This window comes from Eublepharis macularius, chromosome 5, assembly GCF_028583425.1.
Source record: "Eublepharis macularius isolate TG4126 chromosome 5, MPM_Emac_v1.0, whole genome shotgun sequence".
Classification (NCBI taxonomy): domain Eukaryota; kingdom Metazoa; phylum Chordata; class Lepidosauria; order Squamata; family Eublepharidae; genus Eublepharis; species Eublepharis macularius.
This window is the reverse complement of record NC_072794.1, coordinates 22,358,694-22,377,284: the sequence shown is the minus strand read 5'-3', so window position 1 is coordinate 22,377,284 and position 18,591 is coordinate 22,358,694. Positions and strand designations below refer to the sequence as shown.

The 18,591-nt window shown below is 46.3% G+C and overlaps 1 protein-coding gene across 1 annotated transcript; it reads left to right on the top strand.

Moving 5' to 3' along the window:
* Nucleotides 1-397: 397 nt before the first annotated feature.
* Nucleotides 398-16,968, top strand: MGST3 (microsomal glutathione S-transferase 3). The gene is made up of 6 exons (XM_054981719.1): nt 398-502; nt 7,866-7,989; nt 12,754-12,827; nt 13,691-13,748; nt 16,045-16,117; nt 16,755-16,968. The coding sequence occupies exons 2-6, from the start codon at nt 7,873-7,875 to the stop codon at nt 16,874-16,876; spliced, it is 444 nt and encodes a 147-aa protein (XP_054837694.1). The 5' UTR covers nt 398-502; nt 7,866-7,872; the 3' UTR covers nt 16,877-16,968.
* Nucleotides 16,969-18,591: the final 1,623 nt, after the last annotated feature.

Genomic DNA, 18,591 nt, shown 5'->3' with positions numbered 1-18,591 from the left:
TGTAGGCCCCTCAGGTGCCACTGGACTCAAATCTTGCGGTTCTACTGCAGACCGACCCGGCTACCTACCTAAAACTTTTTTTCAAAAGTTATTTCAGGAGGAACTCTGTACATGCTCGGAATCACTCTGCTCAAGGCACTGGAACGTTGTGAGCCGGCAACGTTCGCTTCCAGGGGATCTAACTCAGTCTCCCGACTCATTAGGAGAAATGAAGCTTTTGCTCATCAGCGATCTCCCTCCCAGGAAAGGAGCAACACTGGAGCTGGGAAAGGCCGTTTGCATCTTGCTCCCCCCACCCGCTCCCACGCATGAAACTCCTCCCGGTCAAACGCCCCCGAGAGGCTGTCTCCACACGGTGCATACTCCGGCGTCTATTGGCCAGAAGCGGGGCTGAGCTGGGTCCGCCCCGGCTTGGGCTGGGGCGGCCCTCCCCGAGACGCCTCCCCTTTCGCTTTCTTCGTTCCCTTCGCTCCGGGACTGCTTGGATCGTGCGGCGGCGGCGGTGAGTTACGCGTGCAGGTGGGGAGGAAGGGACAGTCTCCGGCGAGCTTTAGGACAGGGGCGGATGCTGTAAAGCAGCGGCAGCAGCAGCGCGGCGTTGCCTTCCGAGCCGCCCCTTCCCGGTGGAGAGCTGGACCGCGCGGGCGCGTCGCTTGCATACCGGTTGCAGAAGTTGCCGGGGGAGGCCGAGTCCTGGCTTCTCATGTGGATTCTGCCTTGACACTCTACTGCGGAAAAGCTCGTCCTCAGTCTCCTAGAGTGTCTCTGAGCGTGTGCGGAGAGCCTTTCCCCCAATTCTGGCTACCTCCCAGTTAGGGTTGCCAACCTCCAGGTGGGCCCTGGAGCTCTCCAAAATGCCAGAGATCAGTTCCCAAGGAGAAAAGGGCTGTTTTGGAGGGCGTATAGCATTATACTCTGCTGAGATCCCTCCCTGCCCTCTCCAGGATCCACCGCCAAATCTCCTGGAATTTCCCGACCCAGAGTTGGTAACTGTTTAAGGTTTCAAGGATTGCACGGGCTAATATCAAGCGTGCTTCAGCCAACGTGCCTCTTAGATCGGAAGCTAGTATGACCTTGGACCTCTTTGCCTTTACAGCGTTCATATAATCAGTTGTCAGCCATGTTAATACTTAAGAGCAAAATTCGAGTCCAGTAGCGCCTTGTAGACTGACCAGATTTCCAGCTTTTGAGAGTCAAAGGTCCCTTCCCGTCCCCTTTCCTTCGCCTCCTGTGAATCATCTTGGCTGTGTCTGATTGTGCATTGATGCCAATGAATGGCTGTTGGTTGGCAGAAACTTCAGCAACCTTGAAAGCGCGCCCGGGAGTTGTGGGTGTGAGCTGCCATCGTGCATGGCTGGGAAGAGACATGCGCGGGAAGGAAAGAACGTCCCAGCTCTTGTTCTGTTTCCTGCATTGGCTTAAAAGTGGGATCCTGCCTCTAGCTTCCTTTTTATGCAGATGGGGGCATTGGGGGTTTGTACAGAATTCTGAATAGAAGAGTCAGATTGCTGCTCTCTCTTTCCCATCACATGAGAGGTTCTCGTCCCAGGGTGGCTGTACAGTGTGTGTGACCTCTGCCGGTGATGTGGAAAGCGCGAGGGCAAGCACAGAGGCCATTGAATCCGTGAATGATAACGCCTGGATTCATGTGCTTATGCGCAAGCGGCTATACCCCAAGGGACATGATCCAGGGGTTAAGTTTTGAATGAAAGCAGGGGAGCACAATTTGGCCTGGAAATTCTACTCCACAAGTCTTAAGTGTATGGGGAGTAATAATGGTTTCTCAGGTCACAGCTACAAGTTATACTGTTTATAGGTTCGCCGTGTGTCCACCTCGAGTCCTGCAAAGCAGGAAGCTCCACGTTGATTCTCAGAAACGTGGGGTCCCAGTTTGTTTTAGGGCTATGGCAGGCACGGAGAGAGAGCATAAGACTCCCTGCTGTTCTATTTCTCCAATCTTCCATGTCCATGCTACCTGTCGATAAACCAAAGTTTCATCAACGGGGTTCCTTGGGATTTTTTCAAGCCAGAAAAAGGGTGCAAGGAGGATACTTTGTGCTGCCAGAGGCAGGGGTTCTTCTGGGGATTTGGGAAGTCAAGAAATACACACTTGAGGCATGATAGAAAAGAGTCCAGTAGCACCTTTAAGACTAACCAACTTTACTGTAGCATAAGCTTTCGAGAACCACAGTTGCATCTGACGAAGAGAACTGTGATTCTCGAAAGCTTATGCTACAGTAAAGTTGGTTAGTCTTAAAGGTGCTACTGGACTCTTTTCTGTTTTGCTACTACAGACTAACACGGCTAACTCCTCTGGATCTTGAGGCAAGATGAAGGCTTTAATGGGAAGGGGCGGCATACAGCACTCCCTTACCCCAGGAGAAACAAAACAACAATCTCAATTTAGAGAGAAAACAAACAGTAATCCCTTAATTCAGGGGCGGGCGGGCAGGCAGGGCGCTTCCTTCTCCTATTATATACTGTGCCTCTGCTTACCAGGAGCAGCTTCCCGGATGAACAACACCTGGCAATCTGTACCTGGCCCTCTGGTAGCTTTTTCAGCTCTTTCTCAGGAGATTGCATGGAGGAGACAATCCTGCACCTACTTATGGCTAGGGGTAGTTAGTGCTGGTATCCTTAAAGCCAGAACTGGACCACCTAACAACACCATTTCTTAATCCTCCTTGGTGGTTCTTCCACAATTACATTACATGCCCTCTCTCTGCAAGATGTGGTCCTGACCTCAATTTTGCCCCCATGTACCTGAGAATCTCAGTTTCAATAGGGAATTCAGAAGCCAGGGCAGATAAGCAAACTGTGTAAGGTCTGGCTGGGCTTTCAGGGGAGCTACGTAGCTGCTCAGAGAGATGCTCCTCTTGTGTATGCATTCACAGGTCTCATGCCTGCTGACATACACGGACAGGTCAGCAAAGATGTGTGTGTGTGTTATGTGCCATCAGGTCGCCTCCAACTTACGGCGACCCTATGAAGGAAAGACCTCCAAAACGTCCTATCGTTAACAGACTTGTTTAGATCCTGCAAACTGGAGGGCGTGGCTTCTTTGATTGAGTCAAGCCATCTCATTTTAGGTCTTCCTCTTTTCCTACTTCCTTCCACTTTTCCTAGCATTTATTGACTTTTCCAGATAATCTTGTCTTCTCATGATGTGACCAAAGTACGATCGCCTCAGTTTTGTCATTTTAGTCAATTCAGACTTGATTTTATCTAATACCCACTTATTTGTCTTTTTGGCTGTTCATGGTATCCACAAAACTCTCCTCCAGCACATTTCAAATAAAACAGCAAAGACAGATGAGGGGAAAGTAACTTGCCGGCCTCAAGTATAAGCAACACAGGGCGAGCAGGTTTGATAAACCAATAAAACGCTTTGGAGCCAGTTCACAGCCCAATTAGGACTGCACACAGCCACCTCTGGCTCAGTAGATGTGCACCCTGGTATATATGACAGATCCCATGCCTCTCTTTGATGTGGCAATCAGACGTGCCCATTGCGCACACATCCTTCTGTTTCCTTGAATATGCCCTCCATGCAACTGTTGCTGCATGTGCATCCGAGCGCAGGTGCACTCACGTCCCCACTGATAACATGGAAGCCGCTGACAATTCAGTGAACTGGCCTCCAGTCTCTAAGGTAGCGCAGCACAGTGGCTAAGGCAGTTTCCCAGTTCAGATCTCATCTTTGCCGTGAACTCACGTGTAACCTTATGCAATCCACTGTCTCAGACTCGGCACTCCCCTAGCTGCAGTGACTTGCCTTTGCAAGGCTGTTGTAATGATCATGCCAAGATACTGTAAGCGTCCTGAAAATGATAAAGAAATGCAGGTGCCGCAGTACTCCTTGCAGACAAAAACCCAACAGAGGCATTTTTCTGGAAGCGTGTTACTGCTTAAGAAGCAATTCTGTACACTCTTGCAAGGTTAATGAAACCAGATCCACAAGCTGCTAACTATGGTTTGCTTTCTTACTGGCAATTGCCCACCTCTAGAATAAAGTCTGATTTAGGCCTAACACAATGATTTACAGTTGTGAATCTGACCAGTAGTCCAGCTTCACTTCTTGGAGGGAGGATGCAGAAGGTAAAAACATGGCAGAGGGGTGCAGATTAATTGAGCTGTGGCTCAGTGGCAGAGCATCTGCTCGGCATGCAGAAAACTCCAGGTTCTATCCCTGGCATCTCCAGATAGAAGGATCAGGTAGTTAGTGATGTGAATGACCTCCGCCTGAGATCTTGGGGGGCTACTGCCAATCAGAGCAGACAATAGTGACTTCAATCGACCAAGCGTCTGACTCAGTAGAAGGCAGTTTTTAATGTGCTCAGAGACTGTAGGCAATTGATTGTGTGGTGTGTTCTACATATCAGGTAGAAGTATGGATGTAATCAGTAGGCTTCTGATGTAGAGCAGTATTCTATTCCCATTTACAGTGGTGTCCCAAAATTGGGCCAGTCCATGCAACAGGTCTGGGCTAAGACTGGTGGTGGAATTTCTTGAGAGTCCCCTTATTGTTTTATTTACTTCATTTATACCAGGCCTGTCTCCTTAGTGGGGACCCAAGGCAGTTTACATCAATCTCCTCTCCATTTTATTTCTTATAAGTCAGGGTAATAAAAATACCATTCATGAATCGTGGGTAGAGAAGAGGAAGTTGGGGACAAAAGCTGAGGAACTGTTCTAAATCTGCCATAAATACGTTGGCTGACTGTGGGGTTGTTAAGGATGCCATTGGCTTGAAGATGGGTGCATCCCCAAAACAGAAATAGTTGTCAGTGAGGACAAAATTAAAGCGTATATCAGGCAGTTTTACCGTAGCATCATCAGGAATGACATTCCTGTTGACCTGTCGTTCATCTTAGCCTAGGATGTTGGTGTATAGGGATTCTTGGGGGCCAGGATGGTATTTTCAGGAAGATCATCAATGGACTGAATGATATCCTGCAAACATCTAAGAGTGCCGGTGGCATGGAATCGTAGGGTGGAGTCGACATAGCTGGACACTCCTGAAGTGAGATTGCCAGCTCTTGAGATGATGGGACACCCAGAAGTCCACATTTTGTGCATCTTGTGTAATAGATAGATACCCCCCTCATCATATAGGTTTTGCTCCTATATAGGAAGATTCTTCAGCAGGTTACAAGATTCTTCTTTGTATTCCTCAGCCTAAAGATAGAGGCTGGCAGAATAATAATAATAATAACAACATTCGATTAATATACCGCCCTTCAGGACAACTTAATGACCACTCATAGCGGTTTACAAAGTATGTCATTATTATTCCCACAACAAAACACCCTGTGAGGTGGGTGGGGCGAAATGGCAGGAATGAGACTTGATTACCAAAAAACAAAAATAATTACTAAGAATATGACAAAAATACAAATCGAGAAGCTAATGGAGAAATCCGGTTTTCAATGGGGAAAAAAAGTGAAGTATTTAGGAATCCACATAACTAATAGGGTTTCCTCCTTAATGGAAGATAACTATCAGAAATTGCTAAAAGAAGTTAAGGAAGATCTGAATAAATGGAAAGACATGCATATATCTCTTTTGGGCTGAATAGCTACAATTAAAATGAACATATTGCCAAAACTCATGTTCCTATTTCAGACTATCCCAATTATAAGAAATTATAAGAAAGCAATCATATTTTCAAGAATTAAGCAAAATAACTTCAACATTCATATGGCAAGGTAAAAGACCAAGAATAAGATTCAAAGTCCTACAGAACTCCAAAGAGAAAGCAGGATGTGACCTACCTGAGGAATGGATCTTATTGCACAATCCAAGGCTTTTAAAATTAGAAGGGCATAACCTTAAAATGGGATGGCATGCCTACCTCTGGTACCAAAAAAAAGATACACATAAATATTTTAAGGATCACTTAATAAGAAAATCCCCGATGAATGTCTGGGAGAAAATAAAACCCCAAATATATACCAAAACACCAAGATGGATATCACCAGTGGAAGCATTCACCCAACCAAATTTACTAAGGTGGGAGAATATCCACACCTATGAACAGCTACTGGGGGAGAATGGTAAGCTAAAGTCAACAGAAGAATTAAAAGAACAGAACATAGAGACAGGATGGTGGCTAAGAGTGCAAAGAGAATCCAGATACTCTCCAGTCTGGGGATCTGACCATTTGGAGGACTGGTGTGTTGATCCATTGGTACTGGAAGTATTTCATTAGTCTGAGACATTGAAATGAGTCTCTGGGTCAGCACGAAACTATTTTATTTCTGTGGATCTGGAGGGCAGAAGAAGATAGGACACACTGTTTTGCCTAGCTCAGTTTGCAGCTGAACAGATCGATAGTATTTCTGAGGGAGTCAGTAGTACCTCTGTGGTGGATCCATGCATCATATAGGAGTTTAAAGCTTTTCGTGTCCTCTTATTTCTGTAGAATACCTACTGTAGGTGGTTTGACTTGTATACGGAAAAAAAAACCCTCCCAGGTGCACATTTTTGGGATAGACTGGTTCATTATCTGAGAGTCCTGGTCTAAAGGAAAGTTCCCGGTTCTCTCATCTACTGTACAGGATGATCAGATAGTTATATAGTTTCTTTGGGAGTGTCTGGCTCATTCTACCACCATATTCTCTGCAGTATGTAGATAGCAATAAATGTTTCAACCTGAGCCCATTTGGCATGATTTCCAGCTGTTTGCACTACAATAAAAAGATGATATCTCTCTGTATCTACACAAGGGTGTTTTTTTTAAAATGACATTGATGGATTTCCACTTATTTCGTCTTCCTCAAGGACAAATGTAAGAGGGGTAGCCGTGAAAACAGATTTTGACCTCTTACTGGTGATAATGCTTCGTAACAATGTAATAATGCTCCATTACCCATCGGCTGTTTGAAGCTTCGGCTTTAGATTTCTGTGCCTACTAAATGTGTGTGTGGTGAGTGCTGGTTCAGGAAAGATAATAGCACAATAAATTCGTTAGAAGCCACAGGACTCTTACACGTGGTGCTCTGAACCTTCGACCCAGTGAGTGCTATGTGAACAGGTAAAGCCAGTTCTAGCATCATAGAGTTGTGAAATACTGGTTTTGCCGTTATCGGTCAAAGTGATCATGACTCTGCTAATTGCTGAGCCGGTAACAGAGTCTATAGAAAAGTGTTAATGCAAGCTGAAGGGCTCTTGGAGTATTAGTCTGCCACCATTAACACAATCTGTGGCAACATTTCAGCCCCTTGAATATTCTAAAAAGACAACTAGTAGGTTCATTGCTATGTCAATTGAAGGGATTAGGGAGGACTTGAATATGAAACTCTGTATTAGTTTTCTTCCTCTAGCTTCTGACTGGAAAATTGTCTAGGTAGGTTTGGGGATTTTCGGTGCAGAAAATGACTTGTTTTTTCATTCTCTGTTGGCGACAAAGAAACTAAGGCCTCGGCCTTCTGAGTTACCAACCTATTGAGACTAGCATCCACTGTAGTCTTGCTACTGCTTTGGATTTTGAGTGATCCCATATTCATTTCAGGAAAGGGCTTGGCAAAATGGCTCCTGTATTATCTCCAGAAGGCCCCATACTCAGTCCTTGGCATTTTTAGTGAAAGAATTTAAGCATTCAGGTCCTGGAAAAAGACCCTTCTCTATGTGAAACCGTGGAGGTCAACTGCCAGGATAGACAATGCTGAACCAAATAGACCAATGGCCTCTCCAATGACATACTCTGGGTGACAACAATCTTGAGGGGACAGGACCAGTCCCTTAACACTCTACCATAAGGTGGTATCCTGTGACCCATGTTCATCTTTTGAATTCTGCCCATACATTTGGGGGGCCTCTGGTTCTCTTGCCAGGACTGACACATCCCTTTATTTTGTTCACAGTGGCAAGATGGTGGTTTTGTCCAAGGAATACGGCTATGTGGTCCTGACTGGTGCTGCCAGTTTTATTTTAGTAACTCACCTTGCAATAAATGTCGGGAAAGCACGCAAGAAATATAATGTGGAGGTAAGTTGTGGATGGCCTCAGATTTACTGTACCTTGTGTCTTTTTAAAGAGTTAGAAAGCACAGTTTTTCATGACCTGGGAAGGGAGGGGGCAATATCCTGACCTCTTGACTCTCTGTCCATTATGAAAACTATTGTTGTCTGTAACACTCAATCTTTGACCCAGTCTGCTCCGGAAGCTGAATGCAGTGGCAGAATTCTTGAACAGTAAAATGGATCATACCATTATAGGGATCACATTTATGAATGTTTTATTTATTTATTTGTCATTTAAATTTTCTTCTCTGTGATTCCTTAAAGAAGATTAGCATAATATGGAACAGGTGGGATTGGAATCTCTCTCCCTAATGTATTAAGGTTTTCTTGTAACTGGGAGGAAGTTTTTTGAGTGTGTTAACACTGGAAATGGTATCCGCACGTGCATGCGGAAATGGTATATTGTTGTTCTACTGCCTTCTGCTAGCAGTATAGACCAGGCCTTAATGCAAATTCTTACAGTGTTCAGCGCTTGAGATCAGGCTTTGTGGAGACACTGGAATTACATAACCTGGGGCCTTCCTATACTATTCCTCACGGTGTTAGTAGAATTCTAGTGATACAATGTTCCTCTGGGAAGAGAGAATCTGACACAAATTTCAATACCTCCTCCAGGATTCTAATAAATCAAATCTTTCATCTCTGTCTTTTTTCTAAGAATGTTTTTTTTTACCTCATGGCTGCAGAAAATGCATGTTGGCAATACAGTAATTTAGAAATGAGAGGCGGGGATGGGCGACATGCCAAACTAGGATGGTGAAGTGTCATACTAGGATCTGGGAGACCCCGGTTCAAATTCCCAGTCTGCCATGGAAGCTCTCTGGTGATGCAGGCCAGTCACTTTCTCACAGCCTAAGCTACCTCACAGGATGGTAGTTAGGAGTATAAGTTTGTGGACAAGAGAAAGATATAAGCTGCTTTGGGTCTCCATTGGGCGGGAAACAGAGTATAAATAATTTTTATGAGGTGGGGAAACTGATTTGTACCATCTTGTACCATTTGTACAAGATACTGGAAAATACTTCTGTGCCACTCCTGTTCACTTTATTGGAGCTTGAGCAGGAGAATTTCCCTGCAGTGCTACCAGTTCTGGCACCCAAAATCTGCTGCCTGCTATGGTCCGTGTTCCCAGGCCCATTCTCAGGGGAAGCTTCCAGGAGGTCAGGCAGTAGTAGCATGCCCCCCACCAAGGTGCTTTTTCTGTGCTTTCTAAATTGTGTAGATCTCAGATAAGTCTCCTGGTTGCAGTTAGACTCTGCAAATAACCTGCTTCAGGGAGAATAGAGTGGCTAGCAAGAGCCAAGAAGACCAGCTGGATTCTTTGTGAGTTAGGCCCACCTCTGAAAGGCCTCTTTGGAAATTTCTTATGAGAAAAAGGAAGTGAGATAACCACTTTTCTTATGAGGAAAAGGAAGTGAGGTTCTCCACTTCTCCACTTTCCAGTGTAAAGCAGACTAGAGAATCTGGTTGCAGATGGGCTCAGATTTAAGCTCTTCTGCTACCTGGACTGTGAATTGGACTGTCAGTACCTTGGGCCTGTATGAAAGTGCCTGGCTTGCACTATAGCTCCTTTGCTGTGTTCTCTGTGCAGCTCCTATTACTTGCCATTAAGCTCTATCTTTTGATGCCCTGATTGCCACTCACCTGTGATTGATTCCCACATAGGCTTACCATGTGTCTGTTTATGGCAGGCAATCTCCCAGTGATTTGCTCCATTGCCTGACACTGCTTGATGCGACAGTGGGAGAAAAATAAAAGGAAAAAAGGCTCTGGCCTAATTGTCAGCACATCACTTCTAGGTTGTACCTGGAAGTAACTGTGGGTAACTCTAAGAATCGTTGGAAACTCTATGATAAAATAGTTTTACCATAGAGTTGCAGTGATTCCTAGAGTTACCTGTTGTTACTTCTGGGTTTTACCTAGAAGTGATGTAGTGATGTTTCTACTGTCACACACACATATGTCCCCATCCCCTATCCTTCCATGCTATCCAGAGGCATTGGAATTGGGATGCAGGACTAGATGACTCTCCTCCATCCCCGGTATATTGTAACAACGCCAATTCTTGTGATCTAAATGAGACTGATCCTGCCTCTGCAGTGTTGTGAGGAATTTGGTAGCGCATCAGGATTTTGTAAACATGCCCACACTCGTTGGCAGTATAGAAATGTTTCTAATAGTAAAATCAGATCCACAGGCCTGCCAGTGGTAGAGCCACTCCTGCCAGTATAGTCCTTGGCTGCTACTATTGTGTGTGTGTGTGTTTGTGTCTTTGGGAACAGGCAGGCCCTGGCCTAAAACTGGAGAGGAGACAGGGAATGGGCCTCTAGAGATCTTTGACATGTCAGAGTCTTCTAGAAATTGAGGAAAGCATTCCAAGCAAATGCTGGCCTCTGCTACCATTGGAAGGCCTTGGGGCGACAGCTGGGCAGAGAGCCAAAGGGTGTGTACGCGGCTTTCATCCCTCTGAGTCAGATGCATGTTTAATGGGTTTAAATAAAACCAGCAGGGTAGAGCTTGCAAACACACACACACACTCTCTCTCTCTCTCTCTCTCTCTCTCTCTCTCTCGCTCGCTCGCTCGCTCTGTGGACCTGGCTGAGGAAAGGGTGGAGTGCCTCAACCATAAGGTTGGCCAGCTCTGGCTCCCGTAAGCGCCTCATCACAAAGCTTTCTAACTATGTGTGGCAAATAACTGCGCTTGCTGGATTCACTACACTAGATTAACCTAGGCAAAGAGTTTGTTATTGGACACAGTTCTGAGGGTCCCTAGGGTTTGGGCTTCTGTTCCCCTGTGTAGAGTGATGTGTAGCTGTGAAGACTGCTTCTAGCTGTGCTTGAGGCGCCATGATGGTTTTTGGCACTCTGTCCGCAGCTGTTCAAAAGAGCAACTCTGACATGAGAGCAGCAGGGTGGGAAAGTATTTTATTCTTGTGCTGCCATGGCACCAATGCTGCTTCTACAAATCAGGCAAGGCAGAGCTCAAAGGGGAAAGTCAGCAGGAAGCTGCAGACCAGGCTGCTGATCTACCTCCAGATAATTCAACAAGAGGGCAAAATTTGCATATTCTAACTTACATTCAGAGACTCAAATTTACATATAATTAGTACCGATCAAATAGAAATACAGCTCATGGTGCAGCCGTATTCCATCCGGGGTCTGACTGTGGATGGGAAACTTATCAAGGCCCTTCTTCCTCCCCCTTGTCTAATTCACCTCAGCCTGGTTACCTTGAGGAGCTCTCCTTCCAACTGCAGGGAATTCTGGGTCCCCCGTGCTTGCTCAGGAATCCAGTCTCCACAGCCACTTCTGTCAATTTTATTGGACAGACTCAAAACCCGGATATTTCAGAGGGCAGACCTAAAAAAGAAAGGCTTCTGAAAAAGAAGAATATGTCCACCCTGGCTGCTGAGCGAGAGCGACTAGTTCAGACTCTGGGGGAATCATGCCCTGTAGAAGGAAGGGTTCTGGGAGTGGCACAGGATGTATACATCCTTCTGCCAAGGGTGCCAAAATGCCTCCCTTACAATAGGCAGTGTGGATTTACACACGAGGAATTCCTCCCTTTGTGGCTGAGAACTGGACTAGATGATTCTGTTCCTCGACAGACCTGTGCATATTTGGGATATGAGTGAACCTTATCTAGACCAGGATTTCAGCCCATTCACAGGCTCCTTTTGAAGACTATTTGGTGAGGTCCTCAAAATCCGGATGGCTTTGTCTGAGCCTTGTGTCGGATGGCAGCTTTATGTCAGTATACTTGGGATATTTAATGCCACTTGTGGCTTGTCCTTCATTGCCCTTCGTTCAGGGGTAGATCACTTTCTTTGCATGCAGAAAGTTCCAGGTTTGATCCTTAACATTTCCAGTTTAAAACAGATCAATAATAATAATAATAATAATATTCAATTTATATACCGCCTTTCAAGACCACTTAACAGCCACACTAAGCGGTCTACAAAGTATGTTATTATTATCCCCATAACAATCATGCTGTGAGGTGAGTGGGGCTGAGAGAGCTCTGAGAGAGCTGTGACTGACCCAAGGTCACCCAGCTGGCTTCAAGTGGAGGAGTGGGAATCAAACCCAGTTCTCCATATTAGAGTCCCGTGCTCTTAACCACTACACCAAACTGGAGGTGATATGGAAGATCTCTGTCTGAGTCCCTGGAGAGCCAATGCCAGTCAGAGATGGGAACACTGACTCTTGATAGACCAAAGATCTGACTCGGTATAAAGCAGCGTTGTGTGTTTTTTATTTTTATTTTATTTTAATTTATGTCATTTATAGTCCGCCTTTCTCACTGAGGCTCAAGGTGGATTACACAGTGTGTGTCAGTACAGTCAGTATCAAAGGCATTTTCAATAAACATGTAATGGGTTCACGAGAACACGAATCCAGCTTAAATGTGATGAGCTGAGAAGCAACTAGACTTTTGCCATGCAACTGCATTTAAGGCTTTAAAAGAAATATGAAATCCCTCCAGTGCAGGAGCAAATTTAACCATTGTTTTGAAAGTATACACCTAAAATTGTAGTGTATATATTGAACTTTTTTTCATCAAGTGTATGTTCCTAAGAATGATAAAGTATACATAGAGAGTCAGTGTGGGGGTAATGTGTGTGCTGCCAAATGGTGTGCAAAGCATCCTTCGGTCTCCTGTAGCTTAACCAGAATCTTCAGTTAATGATACCTGGCTGTCTACTAACTGATTTATCTCCCTCAACAGTACCCAATCATGTACAGTGCAGACCCTGAAAACGGGCACATGTTCAACTGTATCCAGAGGGCACATCAGAACACGTGAGTGGCCATTGCCAGGGCTTTTTTTCAGCTGGAATGCGGGGGAACGGAGTTCCGGAACCTCTTGAAAATGGTCACGTGGCTGGTGGCCCCGCCCCCTGATCTCCAGACAGAGGGGAATTTAGATTGCCCTCTGTGTTGCTCAGCGGCGCGGAGGGCAATCTAAGCTCCCCTCTGTCTGGAGATCAGGGGGCGGGGCCACCAGCCATGTGACCATTTTCTCCGAGGGCAATCCACTGAGTTCCACCACCTCTTTTCCCAGAAAAAAAGCCCTAGTCATTGCTGTAATGAACCCATAACTATTTGGTGTGGGGAGGGGGGAGGTTGAGTGCTGACTTTGCTGCATTGCCCGCAAGAGAGAAATTGGGAATGGCTGAGGGACAGATGTGAGCCCTCCATGGCAATAAGTATTCTCTCTTCTAGATACAAAACTCAGTTACTGAGTAACATTTAGTGATGGGTAAGCTCCTCGTGATTCAATTAGAACTGGTTTTGGCAAACTGCATGCATACAAGTTCCTGATGTATTTGCCCCTAATTTGCAGGGGGAAATGCTATAAGGAATTTCTGTGAGAGGAATACATTGAGAAGAACAACTTAGTAAAGAATTGTTAGGCCCTAACCGTGCCTGGAAGCTTGTCTGCATATCCGAAGGTCTCTAATGGGGCTGAGAGTTCAGCTTGTACAACTTAGGATTCTTGCAAGTTCAGGGACAATCAGAAGCTCTTCCTTGGGCCATTTTGTTGTTCAAAATGATGTCCAGGTCTGAGCCAGGGTGGTTTGTGGGAATCAGAAGGGTGGTGACACTGGTTCTAGATTTAAGGCATTATAGCCCTTTCCAAACATTTGTCTTTGTATTTTCAGGTTGGAAGTATACCCCTCTGTCCTGTTCTTTCTTGCCACAGGTGGAGTCTATCACCCAGTAAGTACAAAGCTGTGGCCTAGCTTTAATGCAGCTTGTCCCACAAAAGACAATACCTTTTCTTGGCTCGGGACTGCTTGTTCTCAGTAACAACAGTATGTGGCTGCAGAATCTAACTCAGTTGGTTCCCCGTAACTTCCCACTTTTTCGGAGCCAAGTTTTTATAGCATTTCCTCATACCCTGGGATTCTATATATTGGCAGGAGTCCCCAACCTTATTGAACCTGTGGATGCTTCCAGCACCGGATCTAGGGTTGCTGGTGCCCGGGGCAACCCTAGGCCGATGACTTTGCGTGCGCGCAGTGCGCTCACGCTCCCCGTGCTGCGTGATGACGGCACTTCGCTAACATCATCACGCATGGCGGAACATCAGAGGCAGCGTGTGGGGCTGGGAAGCCACCTGCGCCATTCGCCTCCCCGCAGGTGAATGGCGTGGACCACCTTGCAGCCCCCCGCTCTGCTTTTGCGTGCACTGCAGGACAGGGTGCGGACGGCTTGCCGCGCACCCCCTGCCCTGCAGGGCAGGCAAAAGGCAGCGCGGCTATCTGCGCCATTCGCCTGCCCCGCAGGACAGGGGGCTGCTGCTGGCTGCCCCCTGTCCTACGGGGCAGGCGAATGGCACGGGCGGCCTGCAGCTCCCGTGCTGCCTTTTGCCTGCCCTGCAGGAGAGGGGGTGCGCGGCAAGCCAGCCGCCCCCTGTCTTGCAGGGCAGGCGAAAGGCAGTGCAGGGGGCTGCGAGGCTGCCCGGGCTGTGAGGCTGCCCACGCTGCTGCCTGTGCCCTCTGGCAGTTGCTTCCAGCGCCCCCTCCCTGGTGGTGCCAGGGGCAGACTACCCCCTGCCCCCCCTCGATCCGGCCCTGGGTGCTTCTGGAATTTTGTGAACAAGTAGGGGATATCATCAAAAATGGCTCCCAGTGTGGGCAGAGTACGGACATTGACAAAATGGCTGCCATGGATACTGGGGCGTGTCACAAAACACTGGGAGGTTCTAATTCAAACATCCTCCTATGATGGAGGCTGTTTCCAAACGGGGTTTCCATCAATTTGATGCTTGCTGGAGGAAATCTGGGATTGGTTCTTTGTTTTGGGGAAGAAGGCACCAGGAAACACATTGGCAGGTTCCTCACCTGAATCCGGCTGGCCTGATCAGGATGTCAACATGTCAACTGTAACATTATCTTAAAGCAAAAACCTCTTTCTTCTCCCATGTCCTAAAAGATGGAAGTTCACATAAATATCTGTCCCAATAATTCTGTTCTGCACAGCCTGTGAAAAACCAGTAATGTGCGGGCCTTCCTGGCATGCTCAGAAAAGCTGTTTCACCACATGAGACCCATTATGGAGAGAGGAACGGAACGAGCAGATGCTGTTCTGACTTCTCTGCAAGATGGAATCTGTAATAAACCTTGATCTGCAGAGTGGAGCTATCCCAGTGGAACATAACATGGGATTAAGCGTGACTGATCCTGTCACTTCAGAGCTGGTCTGCTTGCATTTTCTTGGATCACAGTCCTGAATTAGAGACAGTGATAAAATACATTTTGATACGTGTGACTGTCTTTCTCAATTTGGGCCATACACGATCTATGGAGAAGTGCTGACAAATTTCTAGCGGATTGCTGCTGTCAGATGGCTTCCTATAACCTTTCCAGAGTGATCTTCCCAGGGCAAGAGTATCAACGTGGGTCAAAGATAAGTTAACAAACAGCTTTGGCTTAACAGCCAGCTCTGTGTTGCTAATACTCACCACTCCAGGACTCCCAAGTTCTCAGTTGTGTTGACACCGTCTTTTTTCTTTGTCACTCTTCCCTTTTTCAGATGTTACGTTTGGGAGTATCCGACCGAGTGTACCAGATGTATCTATGATCCTTCTGCTATGCACAGTTGTCAATTAGTCTGACACAGGCACCATGCATATTTTCAGGTATAGCATAGGTGTAGCACTGAAAAACGGCAACTGCACGTATCAGGAGGATTGTAAGTAATGCATACTCTTGATATGCATAGCGGGCAGGCTCTGGGTACATGCGGCTATAAAATCTGAAAAGGTCTTGTCATGATGCTGGGCTAACAAAAGTGTAGAGCTTAGCCTTTCCCCTCTGTTATATTTTAAAACCTTAATATTGGCTGCGTCCTTCAGTGAGGAGGACTCGATTACTGTGCCCCAGGTCGCTTCTGTGGGCGACATCAGGGTTAACATCTGGGGAATTAGAACCGGGTAGTTCCTCCTCTGCACACCCAGCTGTTTGCCAACACCACTCCTAATGAACACTAATTGTTGCTGTTTTCTCACCAGCGTGCTGCCGCAGGACTTGGTGTAGCCTGGATCATCGGAAGACTGCTCTTTGCCTATGGCTATTACACAGGAGGTGAGTATTTGGAAACTACAATAAGCTGCTGCTTCCAGGCAACTCATTCCCTTGGGCCCACGTTGTTTGCTTGTGAACTCTACTTCTCGGTGCTTTCCCTCCTGTGTTATGCTCAAGGGCTAGGCAGCACGGCAGCCAGTTGGAGAGTTGTCCCTATTCATGCCCTTCTCTTAAACTGAGCACCCCACCGCGATAAAAAATGGCAAAAGGGAAAATAACATGGGGCTTATTGGGTTTCTTTTCAAGAGTCTTTGGCAGCACCTACTGAAGACTATTCAGTGCCCCGAGAGTAAAGTGGAAAGGGCCATGGCTCAGTGGTAGAACATCTGCAGTGCCCTCATGAGATCCCAGGTTCAGTCCCTGGCATTTCCTATTAGTGACCAAGGAGTAGGTGAGGGGACTGACCTCTGCTTGAGCCTCTGCCAGTCAGAGTAGACAATAGAACAAGGGTCTGACTCAGTAGGCAGCTTCATGTGTAAAAGAGTAGAAAATACCGTTGTTTGGATCTTCATTTTAGTTAATTGTCTTTATATATTGGATAGCCTTTTTTTTGTAAACCTTGAATATTTTTAAGTGGAAGGGTGGGGTGTAAATCTTGCAACAATCAAAATGTGAACCCCCTGTGTTCTCCTTGCAGATCCCAAAAAGCGTTCCCGAGGAGCCATTGGCTCATTTGCTCTTCTGGGCTTGGCAGGGACTGCCCTGTGTTCCGCTTTCCAGCACCTTGGCTGGATCAACCAGAACTGTGCGTTTTCCTGAGAAGCTTCTTGGGCTTAAAATGTTTGAGAATGAAATTCACTTCTGACGTGACTGACTTTTGTAAAAAATAAATAAAACCCAACATGAACCACTGTTGGCTGTTCTGCTTTGTGTGTTGGAATTTGTTCGAGCTTTCTTAATCCTCATCATAATGAACAGTGTGCTTATATGCTGCCCTTCTGGACACATTAGTACTACACTCAGAGTGGTGAACAAAGTCAGTGTATCATTATCCCCACAATACAGCTGGGGAGCTGGGGCTGGGAGGAGTGGCTTACCTAAGGCCACCTGGAGAGTTTATGGCAGTAGCAGGATTCAAACCAGCAGAGGGCTGCTTTGCAGCCCAGTCACTTAACCACTATCCTACAGCAGTTCTTGGCTTTTGGTACCGGATGTTTTCTGTGGCAAACTGCTCTAGCCCCTTTTCCTGGTTAGAAATCCGAGGGGCAGCCATAGACTAACTGCATAGTTAGTGTCTCAGCCTATTCTGTTACATTTCCCTGGACTTGGAAGAGCACAACAGGGCACTTTAATACATTCCTCCGTGCCATTCTGAGCAACTTGACACCTTTTTCCGCCTGATTCCTGGGCTTATAGACTTGAAGAACAAGGCTTTGCAAAGCGTAGAAGTGGTTCCTTTTGCAATTTCTAACTGGGAGGAAACAGGTATAAATCCCAGACCGTTCAGGTTTTGCTGCTCTGCAGTTATAACCTATGGCAGCTTATTAACCAGCTATGGCTCTTCACCCAGAATCAAGCTGGCACCTTTCCACCAGCCAGGCCATCAGCAATGCAGACATCCAGAAGCGTTTCACTGCTCCACTTGGCCTGTGTCCCAGTTTTGACGAGCTTTGGATTCAGCCCTTGCTTGGTGCCAAAGGACATAGCCCATCTCCTCCAGCAGCAAGAATGTTGAATCTAACAGGGATCCTATACTTGTTGCTCTTAGCCTGGCCAGTACTGGCCCTGAGTAAAGAGGACAGGGGATTGCTTCACTAGCTCAGTTTCTAGGCAAGGAAGACTTACAGCCACTGCACCATGCACAAAGGGCAATATGCAGGGGAAATGAAACCTGCTGCCACTGGGCGGATGGTGGTTGTAGACTTTGTTCCAGGCAGAGGTCAGATGGTTTCCAAGCCCGCCAAGGCTATCTACAAAAAAGTTCCATATGGTTGCAACACAGTCCTGTACCTTAAAACAGCTGCCATTTCACTTTTTTTTACTCAGTCATATCTCTCTGTGTTCTAGGGCAGTCACCTTGGAAGCTTGCCCCACCCCACACGACATTATTTGAAATTTGCTTTTGAAAGTGTACAAAAGTATTTATGTGGTAAGGGCAGCATCTTGAAAGCTCAAACCCTGAAAATCTTGTTATTCCTTAAGGGGCTACTGACACAGATCTTGCTCTTCTACTACAGACCAAGAAGGCTACCCACTCAAAACCTCTTTAAAACAGATAGTTTTAAAGCATTTTTTTTGTTTAGCTATTAAGTGCTAATGAGAAAGAGGACTTCAGATGTGTTTAAGGAACGGCAGGGGGTATGTATCATTTCTGCAAGACTTGGATTCAGCAGGAGGTATGGCCATGAACTCGTTTACAAAATCTAATTGTTTCTCCTTACAGGTTTATGTATATTACTCAGAATCACCCCATTCATCAAGGGCTGGATCCTTTTCTCTTTTGACTGGCTCTTATTTTCATCTTTGCTCTGCTA